This window comes from Diadema setosum, chromosome 20 (assembly GCF_964275005.1).
Source record: "Diadema setosum chromosome 20, eeDiaSeto1, whole genome shotgun sequence".
In the NCBI taxonomy this organism is placed as follows: domain Eukaryota; kingdom Metazoa; phylum Echinodermata; class Echinoidea; order Diadematoida; family Diadematidae; genus Diadema; species Diadema setosum.
In genome coordinates, this window is record NC_092704.1 from 19,030,036 (window position 1) to 19,054,731 (window position 24,696).

General features: G+C 36.2%; 1 protein-coding gene across 2 annotated transcripts; it reads right to left on the bottom strand.

Moving 5' to 3' along the window:
* Nucleotides 1-745: 745 nt before the first annotated feature.
* On the bottom strand, nt 746-18,648 carry LOC140243800 (dnaJ homolog subfamily B member 6-B-like). 2 transcript variants are annotated; one of them, XM_072323469.1, is made up of 9 exons: nt 18,548-18,648; nt 16,974-17,083; nt 15,212-15,271; nt 14,531-14,665; nt 13,321-13,399; nt 12,351-12,434; nt 8,174-8,248; nt 7,128-7,241; nt 746-5,300 (listed from the first exon to the last, which is right to left on the bottom strand). In XM_072323469.1, the coding sequence occupies exons 1-9, from the start codon at nt 18,610-18,612 to the stop codon at nt 5,204-5,206; spliced, it is 819 nt and encodes a 272-aa protein (XP_072179570.1). In that variant the 5' UTR covers nt 18,613-18,648; the 3' UTR covers nt 746-5,203. The 2 variants fall into 2 exon arrangements, with proteins under 2 accessions (XP_072179570.1, XP_072179568.1); XM_072323467.1 differs by lacking the exon at nt 12,351-12,434.
* Nucleotides 18,649-24,696: the final 6,048 nt, after the last annotated feature.

Below are 24,696 nucleotides of genomic sequence, written 5' to 3' on the forward strand. Positions count from 1 at the left end.
CACATGTGATGGCTATGACATATATGTCCAACATTGTGTTGCCATGGTAACACAATTTTTAAGCATACAAACATTTCGATTCTCCTAACTCTATGTTTTAGAGCATTTTGGCTTCAAATTTGGCACATGTTACCTCTACATTACGTAGATGTGCAAAAAAATCTTTTGTTAGTGTTGAAAATGTGTTGCCATGGTAACAGTATATTTTGACTAAAAATGCTACACTAATATTGTGAATTCAACTACGCCCCTCAGCCTTTTAGCATTTGGCTTCAAATTTGGCACATGTGATGGCTATGATATATATGTCCAACATTGTGTTGCCATGGAAACACAATTTTTAATGAAAATCATAGAAATCGTCAGTTTATTTATCTTGCTCACTCAGTTTTTGAGCACTTGACTTGAGATGTGGGACATGTGACTAACAGTGAGCAATTGATACATTTATTCACTGTTGAAGAGTGCATTGCCATGGTAATTTTTTTTTTCCCATTAAAAAGTTACAAAAAAAAAAAAAATCCTGGTTGAGCTAATTCCCTCAGTTGTGGGTGGGGGTATATTAATCACAATGAGTGATAGTTCTAGTTTGTACAGCATTCACACACAACAGGTACTACCAGTACACTTTCCTTTACTGCACTATTCAGTCTGGAAAGATTATCTGTTCAGACTGAGGAGTGCAGTGCATGGTTTAATACCACACAGGAATGATAACTGAATTCTGCAATACATGAAGGACAAGTGTTTGGCCAGATAATCGTTTATTTTCAATGCTCTCTTCCTACCTACAGTTGTAAGTAGACCTATGAAGACGAGAGACCCATATTAATGTTCACCACAGGTGAGTATGATATTAGTCCAATCTACACAGACTCTACAGAGTTTAAAGCTTTCCTCTTACATGTTACCTCTGAAGCTTAAAGTTTTTGAACTCACTGTAAACATTGCTTCAGCATATGTGATGCTTTCACACTTTGACACTTCAACCACGGGACAGTAAATTATCAATCAAAAATTGTTCGTAGCTGATTTAACTTGTGAAATGCCACAAGACAATATACATGTACAATTTACATATGTACTTGTACTAACAAGAGAATATTTACACAGAGGAAATTCCCTAACATTAAAGAATGCACATGAATATTTGCTTTGTCATGTACACTATTTCTAAGATATCCTAAATCAATTTTGCAAAGACAGTATCATGCAATGCCATTCATGGTTTCTCTCTGTAGCTTTTTTTTTTCTTCTTCTTCTTTTCCAATGCATCTTATCCAATGTACTCTCCTGCCAAGCAGTAAGCAGTAGTAAGATTTGTAATTTTTTTTTTTCTTTAATGATTTTACAAAAGATTAAATTTCATGTATTTGGGACAATGCTTTCATCAGATCTGATCCAGGTGGGACTACATGCAATGTATGATGTGTACAGTACAGTGTACTTGTATATACAGTATACTGTACATGGACCCAATGAAAAACTGATAAGAAGGCAAAGAATACCAGTAAAAAAAAAAAAAAAAAAGCTTGATATTAGATTTAATGGATGCAAAAGATAAAAAAAAAATGGACAAACCAATTGCATTAATCATGTTGAAAAAGTAAGTGCTGTTCGCAAAGGTTTCCTTATGAGCTTTGAATGCGAAATATTTGGTTGGTACAATAACTGATGATACACTATATTGCAAGAAATACTGCATAGGCTGTTATTTTCACGTACAGATATTTTCACGAATGGGAGGACACGGAGATTTCACAAGACATTGTTTTTGCGAATTGACACAGAGGCCATCATTTTAGCGCACTGTTACCTTCTAGCGCGTGATGACATTTTCGCGTGTTGTTAAATTCGCGGAACAACTGTAATTCGCGAAAATTAAACCCTCACGAGAATAACTGCTTATACAGTAAAAGTTTACCTCTTTGCAGTAGCAAACAGTATCTTCAAAAATGGTGACTGAAGGTAAGGCTTTTACACATGCCATTGCCCTTGCTACAACATACTGGTATCAAAGGTCTTTTTACATGTATCATGGGAGTAAAACTTAAGTTCTATGAACAAAATATGAAAGAATTCTTTTAGGGGCCAAGAACTGTTTTTGGTACTCTTGGTAATGTAAACTGATTCATAATGTAATGTATATGTTACAGAGTATAGCCATGCAGTTTATATGGCATAGTGCATGAAGTTTATGTTGACTTTGATACATGGCTCTAAAGATGGTAGAAATTAGTGGTAAAAAGAACAGGAAAATATGTAGGCACTTGGAAAGGAGAAAAGGCCTTGAATGAGTTCCACAAAACTCAAGTCTAACAATTTCTATCCAACTAAAGTAAAGCAAGAAATTCTTATAAGTCAGGAATAAGATAAAATTCTCCATCATAATCTACACTTTGTCTGCACACAGTGTATCATGATCTACACGTAAATGTACATGTACTATATTTCAGAACTCCTAAACTTATATTGCGACACCTTTTTCACATTTTTCCCTCTGGGAAAAACTTCAGTCTGTTTAAACTTCTCATTTTACTATTCCAAAATTCATGTATTTAGAAAAGATTGCATTAATTACATTTCCATGCATATTTACTCTTGATTTAAATCATATCAAATACACACACTTAAATGGAGCAGAGTACAGAAAGACAGTAAAAGAGAAAATTAAATGCCTAAGTTGCACATGAGCATGGTAGATTAAGAACATACATTTTGTTTAAAATCTACAATGTTTCCATTAGTGCAAACTTGGCATATTTAGATAACCTTATCACTAAAATACTGATGTTAAAGTCAAAGTGTCATACTAGATTGTCATGTGAATCACTGTGTTAAAGACCTGTAACTGAAATAACATATAAGGATATACATTATCATCCTTCTCTCTCTGCATAGTAGATGTATGTATTCAACATAGATTAGGTTGACTACATGTCAACACTATAACAATTCCCTTTTATTTTTGACAATACACCATTTCTTTGCATGAAATCCTTCACAGATTCTACTACAGCTTTCGCTATCATCAAAATAGAAACAAAGTCTGCTCAGATAATTCATAATGACAACAACAACTTAGCAAAAAAGTTTTCATTTTGTCATGCCTTTTTGACAAACAAAGCATTAAAAAAAAATCCATCTTTACAAATTTATCTTAGCCATCTTAAGCAACAACACATATTTTCTGGCTCTCATCATCAATGAACATAATACATGAATCAAATTACACTGAATGGCACACAGATGTTATCATCTACCATAAATATAGTTTCTCTCTATTCACAACACCACTCACAAACTATACAGCAATTTTTCATTGCTTGGATTCTATACACAAGTTTACATCACTTATCAGAAGACGAACATGTTGGGGGAAAGCTTCCCTCATTTCAATCATCAGCGTTGAAAACAGTGAATAAAATACAAACAATTTCTGAGACAAAGGAAACAGAATATTGCAGTCCACACTGTGTATAACACACTGCAGAATGGAAGTGGACTATCCAGGTCTTAATCAACAGCTATGTTATATACTAAGAAAAAAAAAATGAAACTATTTATGGGAGAGGTTGATTTAACATGTGGGAAACCCCGTGATAACTATGTTGGAAGGCCCATTTATCTTTTTTTCTTCTTTCGTCAATATCTGAGTGGAAAGAGATCCAGTGTTTTGTATCAATTAGTCACTTATACAACAGGACATAAGTACCGTGGTAGCCAAAATGCAGGGAAGATAATTGTGAAAAAGATTGTTATTATCCAACTCCAAATCTTGCAAGGAACAACAGAACTTGCTCAGAGACAACTTTGAGAAAAACTAGAAGACATGCCACTACTGTGCAGCTGTAGACGAGTGCAAACCAAAGACATGCAAGCTCAGGTAGTGCCACAATGGAATCTAGCGCACGGCGACATACCATGTATACATCATTGTTTAATGGCAATCTCCGCGCTCAGCAAAGGAAAGTATCCATTGTGACATAAAATCTGAAATGTTTCACCTGCAGTCTTGGTGTTGCACACTGAATGAACACACGCAAACACTGTGCATGGATTGTATACTATATTGGTCTGTACAGGATTTCATGTCATTAAATAAGTTTGTGCATGCACAATGACTCAGAGGAGGTCCAATTCAGTGAAAGAGCTAATGCTGATTACTTGTGAGGGATGGTAGAAATTTCTTTTCATTTATGGGTAGAATGTGAATAATACTTGAATGCATGTACTTGTTATCAAGTGCACATTATTATGAAACAGAACAGAAACAAGATAAAGTTATTACAAAACTGGCTCTTGATATAAATGAGTTGAAACTAGGAAGTGTCACGATGCACTCCAAGCTTAAGGAAATAGAGTCATAATTTTGTAACACTTCATTTGGACACTTCTCTCGACTGTGGTCCACACCCAAGCAATGCATATTGACAATGTGAGAATATGTATTATAACATACGTATGTGTGAAACTTTACATGCAGAGCATAGCAGACAAGGACCATGGAACACTACAACATATGTACACTAGCCCATCAGTTACAGAATGTTTGAACAAAATCACCACATGGGCCTCTCAAAATAGGCCACTGGACATGATATTGCTCAAATTCAGCATTTCAAACATGAAATACTTTACCCAAAGACCCTTCCCAATATATACCAAGGACACTGTGTTTGTATACAGACAGAAGTGACAGAAGTCAATCTCTTCATACATGTACACATCAAGAATACTACATTTTTGGTCTTTGTGTGTACAAAACATGAAGATAACTTCAGTGCTTGTGTGTTCACAACTGCTTAACCAGGAGGCTATTTTGAAGTGGCCATGTGGAGATATCTTATAATGATTTATTGACAATTCATGATACAGTAATGAATACATTTTCTCCCAACTTGGATTAAAACAAAATGATTTCAAGCCATAATATTGAAGACTTGAGTGAAATAAATTTATACCATGGGTGTAAAGTTCTTTGAATTTCAGTCTATGCTCAAAGAAATGATAAAAAAAAATAAGACAGTGCATGTTTATATTTTCCTCATACCACTTGACTGGCATAAGCCTGAGCAAATGATTAAGTGAAAGTTTCCCCGTCATCCTTTACCACAAGAACAATCAAAACAACAGAAACATATACATAATAAATAACTAATAACCTCAACATAGACTGGTAAACAAACCCATCTCAGTCCTCTCAGTATGTTAGCATTTGCTGCTGGCCGTTCACAAGCTTCGATGTAATCTTTCCATTCTCCTCCACAATCTCCGTCTCCTGCCCATTCTCAAGGATTCTGGAAAGTCACAAAAAGATATGAGGTCACTACTATAACTTCACATATAATGGATTTATACAGATTAATATTTTGAATGAAAGATGGACCACAATCAGTGGTGTGTATGGACATATACTGGATTCATACAGACTGAATATATCAGACAACAATTCCATGTTTGTAGTCTACTCTGTCTTTAAATCACTCACTTCTTTAAGCATCTATATGCGGTAATTTAAATTCTAAAAGAAATCTTAAAAAATAAAAGTTTATAGATTTGTCTACAAAATATCCTTTGCTCTGACAGCACCTCCATGACTGATCCTTTGCTCTGACAGCACCTCCATGACTGATCCTTTGCTTTGACAGCACCTCCATGACTGATCCCAGTTTCTCTTCTCACGTTTTCACACAAGATAAAAGTCTAAATGTTATCTGGTTTACAGTACTTTCCTCTTACTTTCCAGTATCACTGTCAATTATTCCTGGGATATCCCATGAAGACCAAAAGGATTAACGGCAAAAGAAGTCAACATAATGTTACATGGTTAATGTGTGAAAGGAAAAATGCAAAAAGTTAGTGTGAAAAATATCTTTAATCTCTCCTCTTCATAGTCATGGGCACAAAGCTTAAAGGGGCATTCCAGACGATTTCCATAATTTCACATCATGTAGTACATAAATCTACATCTCCATATGTGACTGTGCATCACAAAACCAACAAAAAGTCACACCCCTTGATTTTATGTGAGGACTCAAAATAGGTGAAATGAGTCAAAAATGTCAATCTTGAGTTTTTCATATTTTTTGAAAGAGTTATCCTTCTTTTACATTATTCTTTAGTTTGGGATCATAACGTGAATGGGAAAATGTGTTTTCAGCAGTTTTTCTACAGCCCTTTTTTGGGGGAGAGTAGAATGATCGAGTATGTTTTAGAGGCCCCGTTTCGTTTCTTCAAATCCTTTGCACACTCTTCACTTTCAAGTCTAATAACTTTTGAAAAAATGATGCTACTGCTTTGAAAGTTGGTATTAATCATGGACAGGATGTGATAATGGAACATGCTCAACGTCAGCTTAATCTGATAATCCCTTTATTGTTGTTGCTCAGGTGGTTTACATCCTGTGTTTTATCCCTTTCATCGCACAGCTAACACGGTTTAGTAAAGATTAAGTACTTGAATAAACCCTGCACTTTAGAGCCTCTTTTCTCGGTTCACACTTTTCCAGAGTGTGTGCTTTCTTTTCAGTATTTAGATAAGTTAGGGGAGTCCATTTGAAATGAGTTATACATCATTCTAAAGCTTAGAGTCTGCTCTTTTAGAATCTGTTCTTAACTGAAAATCCATATCTGGTGACTTTTTGTTGGTTTTGTGATGCAGGGTCACATACATAGATTTGTGGATTTTATTGTGGTCCTAGAGCAGAGAAACCAATACTCTGAAAAATCTTAACACTGAACAGTGTTGATGACATAGGAGCCTCACATATTTCAGAAATCGGACAGTGTAATACCATTACAATACCGCTTGCATGTTCACCTGTCTGAAATTTATGCATGCCTTCTTCTTTTGTTTTGCTTCCTTGAGCCCCAACTCATGCATTCTTATCATGAGGCTGCCATGTCATCATCCTTGTTCATTGCAATTTAGTTTAAATTTAGAAAACATTCTTATTCCTTACCCCAATCACTATGAATTCTGAAACTCCATACTCCGCATAACTAATCTATAGTTGTTCAAATGTAAAAGTCTGAAAATCATCCGGAGGTCACCTTTAGAATATGATGCAGTTGAACAGATGAAATGATTTAGGAATACTGCTTTGGCACAAGTGTGAATCTTACTTTGTTGTCTTGATCTTCTTGCCATTGATGAATCTTGTTGTTGATGTGGTTCTCCTAGTTGCACTTCCAGATCGCGGTGAACCAAAAGATGATGATGTTGAAAATGACGTGAACCTTGATCAAAATTAAATCATGTATAGAAATGTCAGACTTCATGTTCATGATTCAATTAGTACATTCACACTACTCTTAATTGTGTTTGACCATAATCTGTTTCCATTAATTCTATACCTACAGGCAGGGCATTCATCACATTTGTCTGTAGCTTGCATTGTGATGTAAGCAGACACTTTCCAAAAAACCTTGGGAAACTCACAAGGTGAAATTACTGTAAGACTTTCATTACACAGTACTGTAGACAGAAGAGCACATTTGGAATATTTGTGCTTAGTGTTACACACAGGTAAAATCAGGGCTGAATAGACCTTTATTGCAATACTATCAATTATAGCTCTGATAATGAAGGCAGTCCACTGTTATTAAAAAAAGAGTATCTATCATGGTCACTACTAGGCTGATCAAAAACATCTTGATACCCAACAAAACAATCTGAATGTTTAGTAAAGTGCATATATTTGCTCTAAAAATAGAGAAATCGCACATACCAGTTTCCAAGATCGCCATCAAAGCAATTACTTTCATCAGGTTATCAATCATTAATTTCATCAGGCAAAGTACAGTGTATTTGCTGTCCAAACTTCAACAAATCAATTTCTAAAAATCCTGTCTGCCCTCCCAAACCTACCATGCTTGTTTAATAGCTTCCTATGAATTTGGAGAAACATTAAACATGTATATGAGAAGTATAACCTACTCTACTAGATAATTCTTGTTACTTTCCCTTCAGCAAACTTCTATTTCCTCTCTACAAATGTACATTAGTAATATTCACTATCTAACAGAAATTAGTTTGTATGAGAGAAGTGTGCAACAAATAAACCCAGCACTTGACAAGCACAAGACACTCTATAATGTGACAAGATGAAAGATTCAGTCTATGACACATTGCATGCTAACTGCCAGCTACCAATAATGTCAGAACTCACCCGCCGTCAAAGTCTCCGAACCCACTTTGAAACGAGCTAAACCCAGAGCCATGACCCGGGGGGAACATACTATGTCTGTGTAGGGCAAACATACAGTACCGGTACATCATGCACGGTAGGCATCATGCGGGGAAGAACAAGAAATACATAGTAATTATGTGACATGAGGGTTTGCAAACCAGCTACGACATCTACACATTGAGGCTTTAGTTACTTCAACAATATCTCTACTGAAGCACTGCTACACAATAACATGCATGACATCCTCCATATTCATGACATGAATACTGACTATCCAAGTACAATAAAACCACTAGCAGTCAGTCCTCATAGCAGCATCACTTTTGACCATGTTCTACGTGCTTGGCTACGAGACTATATAAGACAAATGTTGTCACACAAATTGCATGAACAGGCATCACTAAATGTTGAGATTTCTGTATCAAAAGGGTCAAATGATTGCATCACTCCAGCAGCTGACAATGGTCTGTACAACAGTACCATGTTCTAAGCATGCACAGCACCATGTACCCTCCAGGACTAATGGTAAATTGTTGTTTCATTTATGAGCATAATTCACAAAGAAATTGTACACTGTACTGTCCCTTCCAATATATATATATATATATATATATATATATAAAAGTGAATTTTACCAACTTATAAGCACGCACTTAAGACACTTGAGGCAACCCTTTTTAGTTCCAGCAAAGTAAAAGGATGTCCAGTACATATCATACTAGTACATAATTGTAGACCATGTCAGTATGAGGGAAGGCAACATGTTGGTGTACTAACAGCATACAGACATTTCAAGCTAGTTCCATGGAGCCTCATAGTCATAAATAGTGCATCTCTCATTAACTGCCACAAATTATATTTGATTTCAATATTATCATGAGAGGTAAGGGAAACTAACTAAATTGTCACCTCATTTGGTCTCAGCAGCTTTAAAGGGTGTCATCAGGCCATACTGATTCTGTTATTTCAATTTCGTTGAAACAAACATTTCATGGACACATCCCTGAGTTTACAAGCTTATTACAGTACTGTCTTGCAATCGAAGTATTGACAAATGTTTATTGTATGAACCAGTACATGTACATACAAAGAGACCATGTATATGTAGCTTTTATTCTATCAAGGGTAGCCTCCTCAATAATTACTATTTTCCTTTTGGGTTCAAAGGTTATAGACCCTGGATTGCTACATTTTGTATGACTCGCACAGTAGGGTAAACAAGTAAAAACAGCACATGCGTAAAGTTGTATATAGTGATGATTCAGTGCAACATTAAAACAGTCTACATGTAAGCTGCATGTGGAAAATTGCCATAATTTCTTAGTGAGGGTTGAAGGCACAATTCTCAGTAATACAGAAATAAAACAACAACCCCAAAAGTAACACACACAACAGGCACTTGCATGACATGCACTGGCTGTTGTGACAAACTGCAAATCAATACCAGACAAAGAAACAATGAATTGCTGATGCCCTGCATGTTCAGGTTACTCACAGTCATTTGACACACACAGGACTGACATAAATGTATAGAGACGAATGATGTGTACTGATGGAGATGGGGGGGGGGAGTACAAAGGTAGGATCATACGAGGGCGGCGTAGACTCATGATTCAGGATGATGGCGACGATGACTCCACAATAACTACAATAGTTCTCTGAGTTAGTCATAGGAGACTTTAATATTAAAACCAGACTAGCATATGGCACCTAATAAACCCTTGAAATGTCATTCACTACTGGGTAGTAATATTATAGCATGCACTGCCTTTGAGATACTGGGTATTGTAAATTCAAATCATTTAATGCCATGTAATATAAGCTTTACATTACCATGAAGTGCAACAGTGCAAACACACCAAACACCACTGACAATGGGGTCTGAACAACTAAGTTTAGGCAGTACGCTCTATGATGATGTGTTTATAAAGCAGCATTACAGGGCTGCCTAAAATTCCTACATCAAAATCATGGAGATTCCAAGAAAGCTTTAAGGGAGATACTTGTGTATTACACGGACCTCAATTTGTAAAATGACTTCTGAAATTTGGGGGGCATAATTATATTTGTCTGTCACAATGTGGAAAGATATTAAACTTTCCAGGACAAATGCAATAAAATCAGAGAGAATTGGCAGTTCAGGCATTGTACGTATTGAACATACACAGTAGTGTCATCTTCTATTGCACTCGACGCAAACAATCATGTACATGTACTATAGCTTGCATGGCAACTTCAAGAGCACCACTTCAGTGCTTTAGTATCTGTGCAGCTACAGGTTGAGTCTATGTAGGGCCAAGTAGGGGTAATGTGAAACTATGTGGGCAACCATGTGGTATAGACTGTGCACAGGATTTTGCTATACACTGGGCCACTTGGATGGGAGTTGAATGTCAGAGATGGTATGCTGAACCAGTCTCTCATTACACGATGATGAATGAAAGGCTGCCATCTTGTTGCTGGTATGTGTGCTGGGTCAAACCTCACAGTGTATGGATACACTGTGTGTTATGTGGCATATCATCAAATTAATTGCTTCCATGGTGAACACACACTCCAATGAGTTTAAGTTTAAACCAGGTACATAATACACATATGGTTTGTCTGATACAATGTCTACAAAGCACCTCTATTAATAAACAACCTCATGTACATGTATTATGAAAAGATTACCCACATGGCATATGGAAACAAACAAAGTTGCATACATTTCACGTGAGCACAGTCACTGTTTTTGCGTAATCATCTTCAAAAGTCTAGCACAAGCACAGGTTTCTTTGTCATGGTAGGAAATACAAACAACAACTAATAAAAGATTCAACAATTTTTGCTACCAAAATTCAGATCCATAACACACTACAGTAGCCTCAAAAATGTTTTTGTTCGTTTGCTTGTTTGTTTGTTTTTCAGCTGCATTCCAAGATCAAATGGGAAACAATTTAGTTTCAAACAAAGTGTACCTTGATGTGTATTATGGGCCCTGCAGATTTTTTTTTTTTTTTTTCAGTTAATCGATAGCAGCTCAATGTACTGATTTGTATTTGAATAAACCCAAATAAGTCAAAAACCAACCAAAAGACATTTCACTGCAGATGGTAGTACTGGCATTGATAAAACATTAACCACCCTTGCATGCAAGTCTGCCATCACTTCAACAAGTCAAGATAGATTCCTTGTTTTCTGATTTAAGAAGAGAACAATTGTGAGAACATGCATACACTTGAATGGCATTATCATTCACACAGATAATCCACAACATTTACATTAATTTTCAAATTCAATACCTAAAGTTTACAAAAAAGTCATGCATATATTAAGAGGGAGAGTCCTACAGTGTGAATTGTGTGATTCTTTTTGCAGTAGTCTAAACATAGTGCACCAACTACAGTATGTCCCCCCAAAAAATTACAATCAAATTTTCATTGATAATACCCAATATGATTAAACTGTCTAAATGCTTCAGGGTCTTAAAACATAACATCTCAGCTCCATTTTACAGAAAACCCCATTCAATTTGGTCACAGAGAAATGTGAAAAGTTGTGAAGCATGTCATGAGTCTGATTCTTTCAAGTTTAGCATTTCGATGCTTTTGTGTGTGAATACAATAGACAGAACTTGGAGGGAAGAGATTCTTGACATCCTCTACAAAATTCCTCATTTCTCTTAGGCCACTGAAGTAAATCAAATGGGGTTTTCTGTAAGATGTGGGCAATGAGTTATACGTGTAGTTTCATACCCTGAATTTGTATTTCAATTGATTCACTATTTTTAAAGCTATCATTGCGGAGGGTCCAGTTGTAATTTTTTTTTTTTTTTTTTTTTTTGACATACAGTATGTGCTTTCATACAGGAAAAGAGCAAGATGCTATATCAAGGTTTTGTGTCATTATGATAAGATTACAGTAAGAGCTCTCCAAGTGACTAGATTTATCATGTCAAGCCAATAAGTATGAAGGAATTGATGCAGTCAGCAGGGCATCACACCACAATATTGGATGCATTTTACACTTTTAAAAATAAATGTGTTTAACAACATACATCCTGCCCCTCTAACAGATAAAGCACAGCAACTCATGAAATGAAGACTACACGGATTGGGGTAGCTTGGCAAGCAAGAGGACTATACACGCCAACCTCACATCCAGCAACCCTTACCCCGACCGAGGGAAGATACTCCAGAGATCACCATAGGGATCAAAGAGGAACCCTGAGCGTAGCCTGCTGGGGGCATGGGGCAGGCTGGGGAGGAGGTCGTGAGGTGTATGGATACAATATGAAGGATTCAACATTAGCCATTGAAGCAAGGGGAACAGACAATACGTATCTGTGGATTACAGAAATCTCTGTCTCATGACATATCAAATCAAAAGAGAAATCATATTTCCACATTCATGGATGTCAAGACAGTGTTAAATGTTTTCATAGTTTGATATCAATCTGACTGATTTCTTGCATTTAAAAAAAAAAAAAAAAGAAGTAAAACTCTGTCACACATCTCACAAACTATGTGTTGATTAATGACCAGTGAAAATTACTGAGCACTACGTTCTTACACTGTACATGGAACAAAAATGTATAATTTGCTAATAAACATGAGAAGAATTAAAACAATTAATATGTAAGAGTCCTTGAAATGTAAGACACACACTACTGATCTGAAGCCCTAGTTTCCTTGGTGGTCATGGAAACTATCCATACAAAAAAAAAATAAATAAATACATGTGGCAAAGTGGTTTTTTTTTTTTTATTCCAAGTATGAAAAAAAAAGACATGAATTAATGGCTATTTATAGACTTCTGGACTGTAAAGTTATGCCTTGACCACTCTGCATTATGTATAGACAAGTATAATTATATTTGGATAGCCTGGGCAATTTATTTCATCTTTGCTAAATCCACATATCCATATCCATATCCATGATGGCTGCTTTTGCACTTGATTCATTTTTTGTTATAACTCAAACATCTATTACTATGGTAATTGTCAGAGACTGACAACTTGTCAGGGCTGACAACTTTCACTGAAATGGTGCCCTGATAAAACAGAGAAAAATTCAGCAAGAGATATCATGTAATCTTGTCACAAAAAGCAGTGAATGCAGATCTGGCTGGATAGCATTTCTTACCCGAAAGAAGGAAAGCCAGAGTTGAAAAAAGAATCTTGGAACAAGGAGTCATGACTTTCTGGGGTCCTCCTCCGAGATTCTGTAATGAAAGAAAATATTTGTCGACAAAAACTTGGTTATCAGTTGACTAAATTTAGACATCATTACTCTCATTTACTCTTATCATTTGACACATGTATACTTCCATTTATTCATAGTTTTACTAATCAGAGTAGCATTTTAAGTACCTGGAGTCAAGCACTGTAACATTGAGGGCCCTTTGATAATATTGAATGTGACAAATGATTGAATTGGTTCCTTTTTTCAGCAAACATGAATAGTGCTAGATAGTGCACGTAAAAGGAATATTCCCCGAAAAATACCTAAATGGCTTGTGGCTTGTGGATGTTTTTGTTGACATAGTGAGATATTACTGCATGCCTCACAACCTTTGACCTTCACGATCAGGATTATACAGGAAAATATTCTCTATCTATCTAAATGAGAATGTAAATGCTCTTTAATAGACAAACCATTCTGTGACAGGTTTCCACAAGGCCAACTTTCCAATAATTTGGGATTGTTTGCTATGATCCCCATGAACACTTATCAGACAAACAACTTTGTAAACAACTTCTTAAAATTTCCATATATGTGTGATAAATGACATTTCATTGCCATTCTTATTAATACCTTGCAAACCTCTGCACAAGAACTTGATAACTTGATAGAGGGAATCAGTCTATGGGTACAGGGCCATCCATGTTAAGTGATATAAGTCTATCAGCTTGTGGACATTCTCAGTCCACTTTGTGTAAATGAATCACAAGTATAGCGCCTGAGACTCCATTGCTGAACATATGAAGTGATTGCAAAGAATACCAATAGTGTTGATCCTTAGACTCCTGGGCATTCTACAAATCATTTGTGAGCACGCTGTGTGTCCCTGTTTGATATCGTGAAATCCTTATCATTTTATCTAGATTTTTATCTTTCAGCATAGATGATACTAGAAGCAAAAATATTTCTTCAAAGTCAGAGAAAACTTTCAACACTCTGAATGGCAAATGACAATGAAAAAAGTAAAGTTGATTGCATTTGATGATGATGATAATAAATGATAATAATAATAACAACAACAACAACAACAATAATGATAATAATAATAATAATAATTATAATAATAATAATAATAATAATAATAATGATAATGGCAAAATGAGTCTCTCACCTCCAAAAAAGGCACTAAATGGATCACTGGTTCCAAAGAATTCTCTGAAGATATCATCTGGACTCCGGAACTCAAAGTGGAACCCTCCCATCCTCCCGAAGTCTCCAAAGTCATTGAAGCCACCATGACCGCCACCTAGTAGAGAGTAAGCATACACAATATATTAACACACAAAGAACAACAGCAATCGGAACTTAAACATCAGCAGTTCCATGGGCCTTTACTCAGCTTCAATTCAATTCAGATGATTTTATTTCTAATAAAGTAACAAAAGGTAATATACATAACACTTACATGAGTAAAGAATTTCAAATCACAAAAATTTCAGTAATACATAATACAGTCATAGTAATTTTTTTGTGTGTTGACAATTGAACAAGTAAGCAATTAAAATCATTTTTTTTTGCAACAGTATATATAGAAATTCACAAGAAAAGAATAGCTTGTAAATTTCAATTACTCTAGAAGAGCATCTCAAGATCTGTTTGACCTTGATATGACCTCCACATGGTACCATTCAAAGGTATGCCATTTACTACACTGCAAAGATCGTGATCTTAAACTTCTCGATCTTTTGCCAGTCTGACCGCGCCTAATATTAGAAAAAAGAAAGAGAAGCAAGGGATGTAGTTGTCAGGAAAAAAAAAAAAACACATTACTGGTGTCAAACTAAGTACCTACCTGCTGAATGTCTTTGTAAACCATCTAGTCCATATCTGTCGTATACTTCTCTTTTTTTCTCTATCAAAGAAGAAAAACAAGTCATAATGTCAACAAAACATGCCCAAAATAAACTAAGTTCACATAGTTTTCTTGCTGAGCATAATACTGGGCATTTCAGATAGTCAACAATTAAGCAAGCTCAATATACTTGATTGTATGACATGTAAACAACTGACAAAAGAAAAAGAGGTAAGAAAAAAAAAGTCCAATTTATGTGTACTTTATTTACCACATCACTTTGATACAATAAAGGTTTGTTCTAATGTAATCTTAAAATGCCCACTTTGTGTAGTATGTATTGTACCATTACAGAAACACATGTCTAATGGGCAGATGTGAGAAGAATGCAAGCTCTATGAGTGTGGGGCTGTTCTGTACAATTGAATAAGGTTATGGGAAATTCCTGATGAGGTCATTTTAGTGCATGCTAACCACAATTGTGTGTGGTGTGTTTAATCACTAATCAAGTTCTGAATGTATCACTCCTACAGTGGCTCATATAGATCTCATCAGATATTTTTCATATACATGTATGAGGACAAAATGGTCTGATGGGCTCAGATCTTAACAAATTTGTGGTAAACATGAAATATATTGTGCCATTAGCAGCTATTGTGCAAGTTGCAAAAGAATCATGTGGCTCTAGATGTCACTCATGTCAGGTTATGCAAAAGCTGTTTAAGACAAGAAATAACCTCAGCGTTTCTAATCTCGGGTGGAACTTACAACTGTAGATGTGGTAAAGTATGACCCACCAAAAATAAGTTTAATGGCTACCAGTATCTCAATATATCTTAAAATGGTGTTCCAATGAAGTAACACCTAAAGATAGGCACAGTCAACAGCAAAATCATCAGACAGTTTTAGTCTACTGTGAAGGTTATATCCCCATTTCCACAGAGATTTTGTCTCATTGGTCTCTCATCAGAAGCAAAGTTTGTTGATTCCATCCACCAACTGAAGTGTATCAGATGGCAGTCTGATGAATCCAACTTGTGTTGGTTGACCATCAGGCGAGTGTCAGACATGTTGCACATGATCCTCCTCGGACAATCTTGCCTCAGTGGATCATGCGCAACATGTCTGACACTGACGGATAGTTGACAAACACAAGTCAGATTCATCAGACTGTGATCTGATACACTTCGATTGGTGGACAGAAGCAAAAAAACTTTGCTTCCGACTAGTGAATGATTAAAAAAATCTCTGTGGAATGGAGTCAGTTGTTGGAAGTTTTCATATCTGTAGTGATGGTGGAGAAAAAAAAAACCAGTCTCAGTGGCAATGATGATGACACATTGTTAACATCATTCCTTGTTTTACTTCGAACTGAATGTGTCAAGTGAAACAAAATCAAGAATCCATAGAACTTAAATAGGAAGGAGGAGGTATCTTGACCATTGTGTAAATACCGGGATGCATTCATCCTATATGTAGATTACACAACAGCAAGTGTCCATACACTATTAAAACTGAAACTTGCACATAAAACTTCACCTTTGTACTGTATGCAATAGACATTTTCACTCAGGTGTAACAATGCAGAGCTTAGTCTTACAACAGGCTGCTAAGATTCAATACATATAAGCATTACATAATCTTTAAACAAGTAAAATTGGTTGTACTAATCAGTGAATAGATCCCACTGAAGTGATTGACAAACACGGCACTAAAAGGGTTATAACTTGCCAAACAAGGCACCACGGATTGGATGACTCACCATCTGAGAGAATCTCGTACGCCTCAGCAATCTCCTTAAACTTTTTCTCTGCCTCAAACTTGTTGTTGGGGTTCTTGTCTGGATGCCATTTCAGGGCAAGCCTTCGATATCTGCGGAGGAATAAGAAGTGACCTTTTAGCAGTCTGTCTCTGAGCATCACGCACGATTTTCACTCTAAACATGTTTCAATCAAATGGCGAAATCTATCAGTGGAGATATAGATATATCTCTCTCCCCCTCTGCGTCCCTCCTCCCTTCTCAATCTACTCCTTGTGTACCTACATGTACTCTACCCACACCTTGTACTAGTCTACATTGTATTTCCTTTTTCTCTACCGAATGTCCCCCCCCCCCCAAAAAAAAAAAAAAAAAAAAAAAAAAATTAAAATGGTACCCTCCGCAATGACAACTTTAAAAACAGTGAATCAATCTAAATACAATTTTGGGGTATGAAACTATAACTCACTGCCCACATCTTACAAAAAACCCCATCTGATTTGTTTCAGTGGTCAAAGAGAAATGAGGAATTTTGTAGAGCATACATGTCAGAAATCTCTTCCCTCCAAGTACTGTGTATTGTGTTTACACACTGTATGCAGTTCCAAGAGCATCCAAGTGCGAAACTTGGAAGAATCAAGGAGGTATGAGATATACCTCCTTGGAAGAATCAGACTCATGACATGCTTTGTCAACAATCCACATTTCTCTGTGACCGCTTAACCAAGTTGAATGGGGTTTTCTGCAAAATAGAGGTAAGATGTAATATTTTAGGACCCTGAAGTAGCATTTAGACAGTTTAATCATATTGGGTGTTATCAATGCAAAATCTGATTGTAATCTTTTGGGGGGACATACTGTATAATAATTCTCTCTGCTTGTTCGCAGACCAATTTTGCTTTGTACATTGATCACTAAAATATCACTAAAATACAATGTATTCTGAATGAATACTATTACCTTACAATATGTACATGTAAAAGAAAGCACAAAATAAGTCTGAAGAAAGGCAACTGAATGATACCAAATGCACACACTTCCCAATATGCAACTTTCAGACATCTAAAATCACACTCTGCATGACTTCATTTCATTACAGGTGACCAGTGCATCCAAATACAAATTTCACATGTAAACATCGAGTTCATTTCATACATTTTATGTAAATTATGTGTTTAAAAAAATAAACAACCAAACAAAACAAACAAACAAACATAGAAAGGGCCTTCTTAACTAGAGTAGGTCAAGTTACAAAATGAAAGTCCATGTGATTCACCATCCTGCTCTAAGACTAAAGTGTACAATGATTATGATATATACAGTACTGTATGTATAGCATCTTATAGGCAATCTTTGCTTTCGCTTTCTGTTTCAACATCAGGGTATGATTGATTCACTTCCCTCTCTCTTCCAACCATTCTCTCAACCTTCTCATCCAAAGAACCCTTCTACCCTCCATCTTTTCTCCCTTAAGACTCATATTTGGGTCAAGGAGAGTACAGGGTTCAAATTTTCTTGCATACACATAAATATTGCAGCAATCTAAGATTTTCCTTCCTTCCAGTGTGAATACTTACGCTTTCTTGATATCATCAGGACTGGCTGTCTTGGCGACATTCAGAACTCGATAGAAGTCAGGCATTTTCAGCTTGGTCTGTTACCCTTGATATACACAAGTCTGTTGGGAGAAAACATTTTGAAGAACTTCATACAACACAATCAACAGTACAAAAGAATAAATCTATCCCAAATCAATTCATGTTTCCCATGTTGGTTTCACATCTGGAAAAACCCATTTTTCCCCTTTTGGGTATTTCCTCAGTTAAAGGGGACATTTCAGGGATGTGTCATGTGGCAGTTCAGTCAGTCCACGTCACAAACATTCACTATCAAGTCTAGAAAGGGTTAAAAAGAAAACAGTGTTCAATAAAATTTTAGGGCTGTTATTAGTTGTTGTTTTTTTCTAATAAACTTCAAGCCATTAAGTTGAAAAACAAATTTTCAATGAACATTTATATTTGACCTTCGTATGTAAAAAATTATAGAAGTCAATCCAATTTTCATTTTGGAAAAAAAAATCTGGTAGATTGCTTGTTTGAACCAATTATGGGGACAAGTAATCTCTCATTTAAAAAGTGTTCTAAAAGATCATCTACAGTATGTGATCATGCATCACAAAACTAACAAAAAGTCACCAGACATGGACAAGAGCGGATTCTGAAATATTATCTAAAATGGTGTCAGTGTAAATCAATTCAAATGATCTCTCCTAATCTATCTTCAATGTAAATATCAGAAAGGAAGCACACACTCTGGAAAAGTGTGTGCTGAGAAAAGAGGCTCTGAAGTACAACATATAGTCGGGTCTTCGAAAGTGCTTTTTATCTGACTGTGAGCTATACTCTGTGCAATGAATAGGACCAAAAAAAAAAAAAAGAAGAAAAAAAAATCAGGATGTAAACATTCATATCAACAATGAAGGAATTATCAGATTATGCTGAAATTAATCATGCTCAATTGACACAATCTATCCATGACTAACATCGATTTTCAAAACAGTAATATCATCCTTTCAAAAGTCACTAGCGTTGAAAGTGAAGAGTGTGTACACCTGTAAAGTATTTTTAAGAAATTAAAAAGGGACTCTTAGTTGAGATACACCTGATAACACTTTTCTACAAAGACTAAAGTGTTCTACAAATATTGGTACAACACAATTTCCCATTCATTTTATGATCTTAAACTTTAGCATAATGTAGAAGACTTGCTATTTCATAAAATATGAAAAACTCATGATTGATTACACGCAGCTCCACCCATTACACATTAGTACCGGTACCTATTTTTGAGTCCTCATACAAAATCCCTTTCAAACTGAAATATCCCCTTTTACTGTGGAAATACCCAGAAATTTCAGATCAAGAGAGCTCTGGCACATTGCCAACAATCTCTCAATGGTGCACATTGTTCAAGTTGTCATACACTTCTGCCTGCCAACAGAAAAAAAAAAAAAACACACACACACAAAAAAACCCCCACAGTCAGTCAGAATTGTACCCACAATCTAAACGTATCCAGCATGAATGACAAAAATCCTGTATGAACTTACATGAACACTGTCATATCCTGGTTTACAATCCTACGGCTAATCTACTGCACAAATAGCAATGTACATGGCGAGTAACGTTTAACACAGAGCAAAAAGCATGGGCTGACCCGAAGTATAATTTGCCTATGTATTCTTTTTCTTGCCTTCGTGAACACACAGACCCTGGCAGAGGTTGTCACTCCCAAAACACTCTACTTCTGACTATTAAAGAATCTGACTTTTCTTTAAAGTAGAAATGTTTGCTAATAATTAGTAGGGCCTAGCATTTATCCTCCAGGCTGACATCAGTGAATTTCACTTTCAAATTCACAATATCTGCGAAGAGAGTGCATCTGTGATATTGTAATACATTGTAACTTTGTTCTACATTCATGATGTACAGTATGTATGGTAATGTAATATCTCCCCCCCCCCCCCCAAAAAAAAAGGTTCATGAAAACGTCACTTCACAATGTCAGCATTTAATCACTGGATGCATACTGTGCATTGAGAAATTTGCTTTGGTGAGAAGAAAAATAGATCTAGTGTAATCTCCACATAGATTTAAAGAGGACTTGCCACTGATAAAGTAAAGAAAATATTGAAATTATCATCAACATGATAATCAACAATAACAACAATAATGTATTCATCAAAAATCATGGTACAACACCAATTTTATTATGGCTGTGTCCTAAGAAAATGAATGTACATAGAGGGATCCTGCCAGTGCCATTTGGCATTTTAATATTCGTACAAATTGCACAAGGCCATACGGGTTTGATTTTGAACTGATTTGTTGAGGGCATTTGCACACAGTTTTAGGAGTCGAAAATACAGTGTGCCAGTTAGTCTCCAATTGGGCGCGATCCTCTTGTTTATTAGACTTTTTTAGCAGTAATTCAATAGTCAGAAAAGGGAAAACATTGGGCAACATGTCTAGAATCATGCAGTTGTACGTAGGGTCTACAAACAAATAACGTTTAGCCGCGTCACCTGCTAGTACCGAGTATGAGCTCCATTCCATTTCAAAGTGACTTACATTCTTACAACAAAAGTTACATGCTATGGATGTTTAACTGAGTTGATATTCTGTACTTCTTCACATTGATAGCACTCGCAAAACTGAATATGACATATAGACAAGAGGAAACCTTGTTAGGATGCGACAAATGAAATCCGATATGGTTCGCATTGCACAATCCCAATCCCGTATCCCAAGCCGTACAAAGCTCAACGTAGTTGACTAACGTGTAGATCTTTCTCCATCATACTTACACTCTACAGTAGTTACGAAGTTAGCCCTTTTCTGGGCTAATTGTGGTCGAATTCCCTCCCTATGTACAAATAGTCCGTAACTAAGGTATTCAGTTATCCAAGGTACGCCTGATGACGAGAATTTCCTGATGATTTAGGTAAAATTATCCATTTGTGCAGCGACAGAAACTCGACTTCTGCCCTGAGTTAGTCACGAATTCCTCGCTAGCTAAAAATGGCACTTAATGCATTCCTCGTCGAATCCCTGCGGCCTCGGCGGGGTCAGCTGCTGCGATCGATCTGCACGGTGGAATGCTCCACGGTCTCTTCGGTACTGCCGCTCTGCGCTTTGTTGTTGGAAGGGGACGTGTGGTCTTGTACGTGGCAGCTTTAAGATCTTTAAAGAGGATGGTTAGGCGGAATGTAGATGACCATATCAGGGAGGTGCGTGGAAACTTTATATCTCTTCCACCTCCCTGAGATGTCCATGGCATTGAACATTCCATGAGGCAAGCGTTTATTCTGTAGGATGTGAAAAAGAGTGATATTTGGGATTTCCTTCATGCGCGATATCAAACATACTTTTTGAGTTTATATTGACAGCTTCTATCGTTCGCACATCTCCTTTGCATCAACTAATATTTTTACTCATTTATTTCTTGTCCTGCTGGGCTACTTTTGAGATTGCATAAGGCCTCCGAAATAATGTAAAAATTTCCTCAAGAGTCACTCCACTATCCACCTCCTCCTCTGGGGCAAATTATTTGTTTAATAGAGACTCATTTTTTCTCTCTTGTCTCTTCTTTTCTTTAAAACTGAACAGCAACACTCCACCTCCTTGGGTTACTCTTGTAAAAGCGAGGATTTCCTTTATCGGGTGTATTTTTTTTTTAATTATTATTTTGCGCTCCCCCTCCCCCTCTTTCCGGAATTTCTGGATCCGCCCTTGCCATAGTATGCCACTTAGATACAATACACTTTGAGAAATGAAATTAAAATTTGACAAATTAATGATTAGACTCTACTCAAACTTTTCGAAAAATGGAAAGCCATCGAAGAGAGGGGTGTTCTTTTACTTTCTTAGCATAACGGATACCGTGTACAATTATTACTTTGTCAAATTTATCTGTAAGAATTGCTTGGCATCTCTATGATGCATAATCACACCATTAGCTCTGATTTCATTGCCGATTAAAACATCCAGTTTGGCGCATCATCTACCATATAAATCTTGAACTTGCAAACTTTGTCAACCGTAAGGTTTTCGTATTCAGTTTTGTTGTTCCATTGAAAAAGATGGCGGATTTTTTTTTTTGATACACACAAAAATATATGTTTGTTTTTGTTGCAAAACAACAACAACAAAGAAACCAAAACATAGACATCCGAAAAGTCCTTAACAACGAAATACTCAGTTAGAGTTGTTTTGTCTTTGTGTGTGTGTGTGTGTGTTTAAATAATTTTACAAATGACCAAAATGAGACGATTTTTCTTTTCATTTTAGTACGGTGGATGTAGAATGGATTGTAACTTAATTCTCTAGAGAAGAGAATGTATTTTAGTTGATGTGCTGACAATCTGAGTCCACTTAATTCATTTCAATATTCACGTTGGTGCATCCTTCACACCTACTGCTGTCATGCAATAGGCCTACTGCTGCTCGTAATATACCTCGACTGCCTAAATGTGCATAGATCAATATTGCGTCTTTAACATAAATCCCCGTCATCGATCGTTATCATGGCATTACCTAATAACATTCGTCGATTTCCATCTTTGTCGCAGTATTCGTGACACTGCTTACAATCAAACGTTAAGTATACACGATTAGAAGAATATACTCTTGTTTGCTGATAATCTTCATTTATTTCTTTCCATTTATTTATTTCTTTTTTTTTTATCATTCAATAGATCATAATTTTCGTGTTGAATTTATATATTCTTCTTCTGTATTCAAGGGCCAACGTCCATTAGCGTTGCTATTTGTTGGACCCTTTTACCAAATTTGTAAATATGTTTGCACTTTCATATTCATATTGTTGATAAGTTTGATTCTATACTTTCATGTCTTGTATTCCTGTTAATTGTATTATTATTATTGTATTCTCAATGATTGTATAAATTATCTGTGATTGTAAACTTGAACTTAAATTTGGTAATAAATAAATCATTCATTCATTCATTCATTCATTCATTCATTCATTCATTCATTCATTCATTCATTCACATACGGTCTCACGCCTTTCAAAGATACAGTCTTATCGTGCTTTTTTTTTCTTCACGGCGTTATTATGACAGAATAAGATCTGTTTCGGAATAGGTATACTTCTGAGATATTAAAAATTGTAATATTGTACGGTTTGTAAGAGGTCCTACATTAAATTGTTCCAATTTCTCCCCAGATTAAGTATTCTTACCTCCCCCCCCCCCCAAAAAAAAAATGACAAACATAAAAAGTAGACACATGGTTATGAGCCTAGCCTATCATGATAACAACATGGAATGCACATGTTGGAGGTCTGTAGAGTCTCGTAGAGACACAACACATTGAGAATAAAAAGATGTGTCAGTGGCGGATTCAACTGTCCAGGGAGGGGGGTGGGGAGCGCACCGGGGGCCCCTTTTATTTTTTGTTAAAACAAAAGAAATTAAAAAAAATGGGGGAGGGGTGCGTGCGCCCCCTTTAATTTTGTAAAGACGGAATTCCTGGATCCGCCCCTTGGTATAGAGCACAGAACTCGAGTTCTGTGGTATAGAGTGGGTATTAAAAGTCGGGAGCCATTTAGGTATGAAAGGGTAAGAGATCAATGGATCGCCGAACCGCACACAAAATAATGGGAATGTTAGCCCATAATAGTCTTAATTCCTAGTCCAAAGGTGCATGGGCAACCTGTTAAGAAAAGATGGATGGGAAGGTATTAAACAAGATCAGGAACAACACAAAATGATGATGTAAAGGGGCGAAAGAAATAGCAGAATCTACCTCCCGAGCTGTTTTTTTTTTTTTTTGACTGCCCCATCGGCCTTCCTTTTCGACTGACATTACCAATGTTATAGTTCTTAAAAATAAACCTATTAGGAATAGGCACCTCCCACCCCGCATCCCCACCAAAACATCAATGGTTTCTTATTATACAGGAAGACTTCAAAATAGTCTCGGACCGCGTTGACGGGTAAAACGTAACCCCGTTGGGGAATAGACAAAGGTAATGTCCGATTTCCAATATCCCCTTAACGTCCTCTGACAATCCATCCTAGTTTTGTAAAACACCAAACTATATAGATAAGGAGTTGGTACATTGGATAGAAATAGCCCTTTCATCAAGTTAATTTAAAAATGTGACCCTGCATCACGAAATCAACAAAAAGTCGCACTCCCTA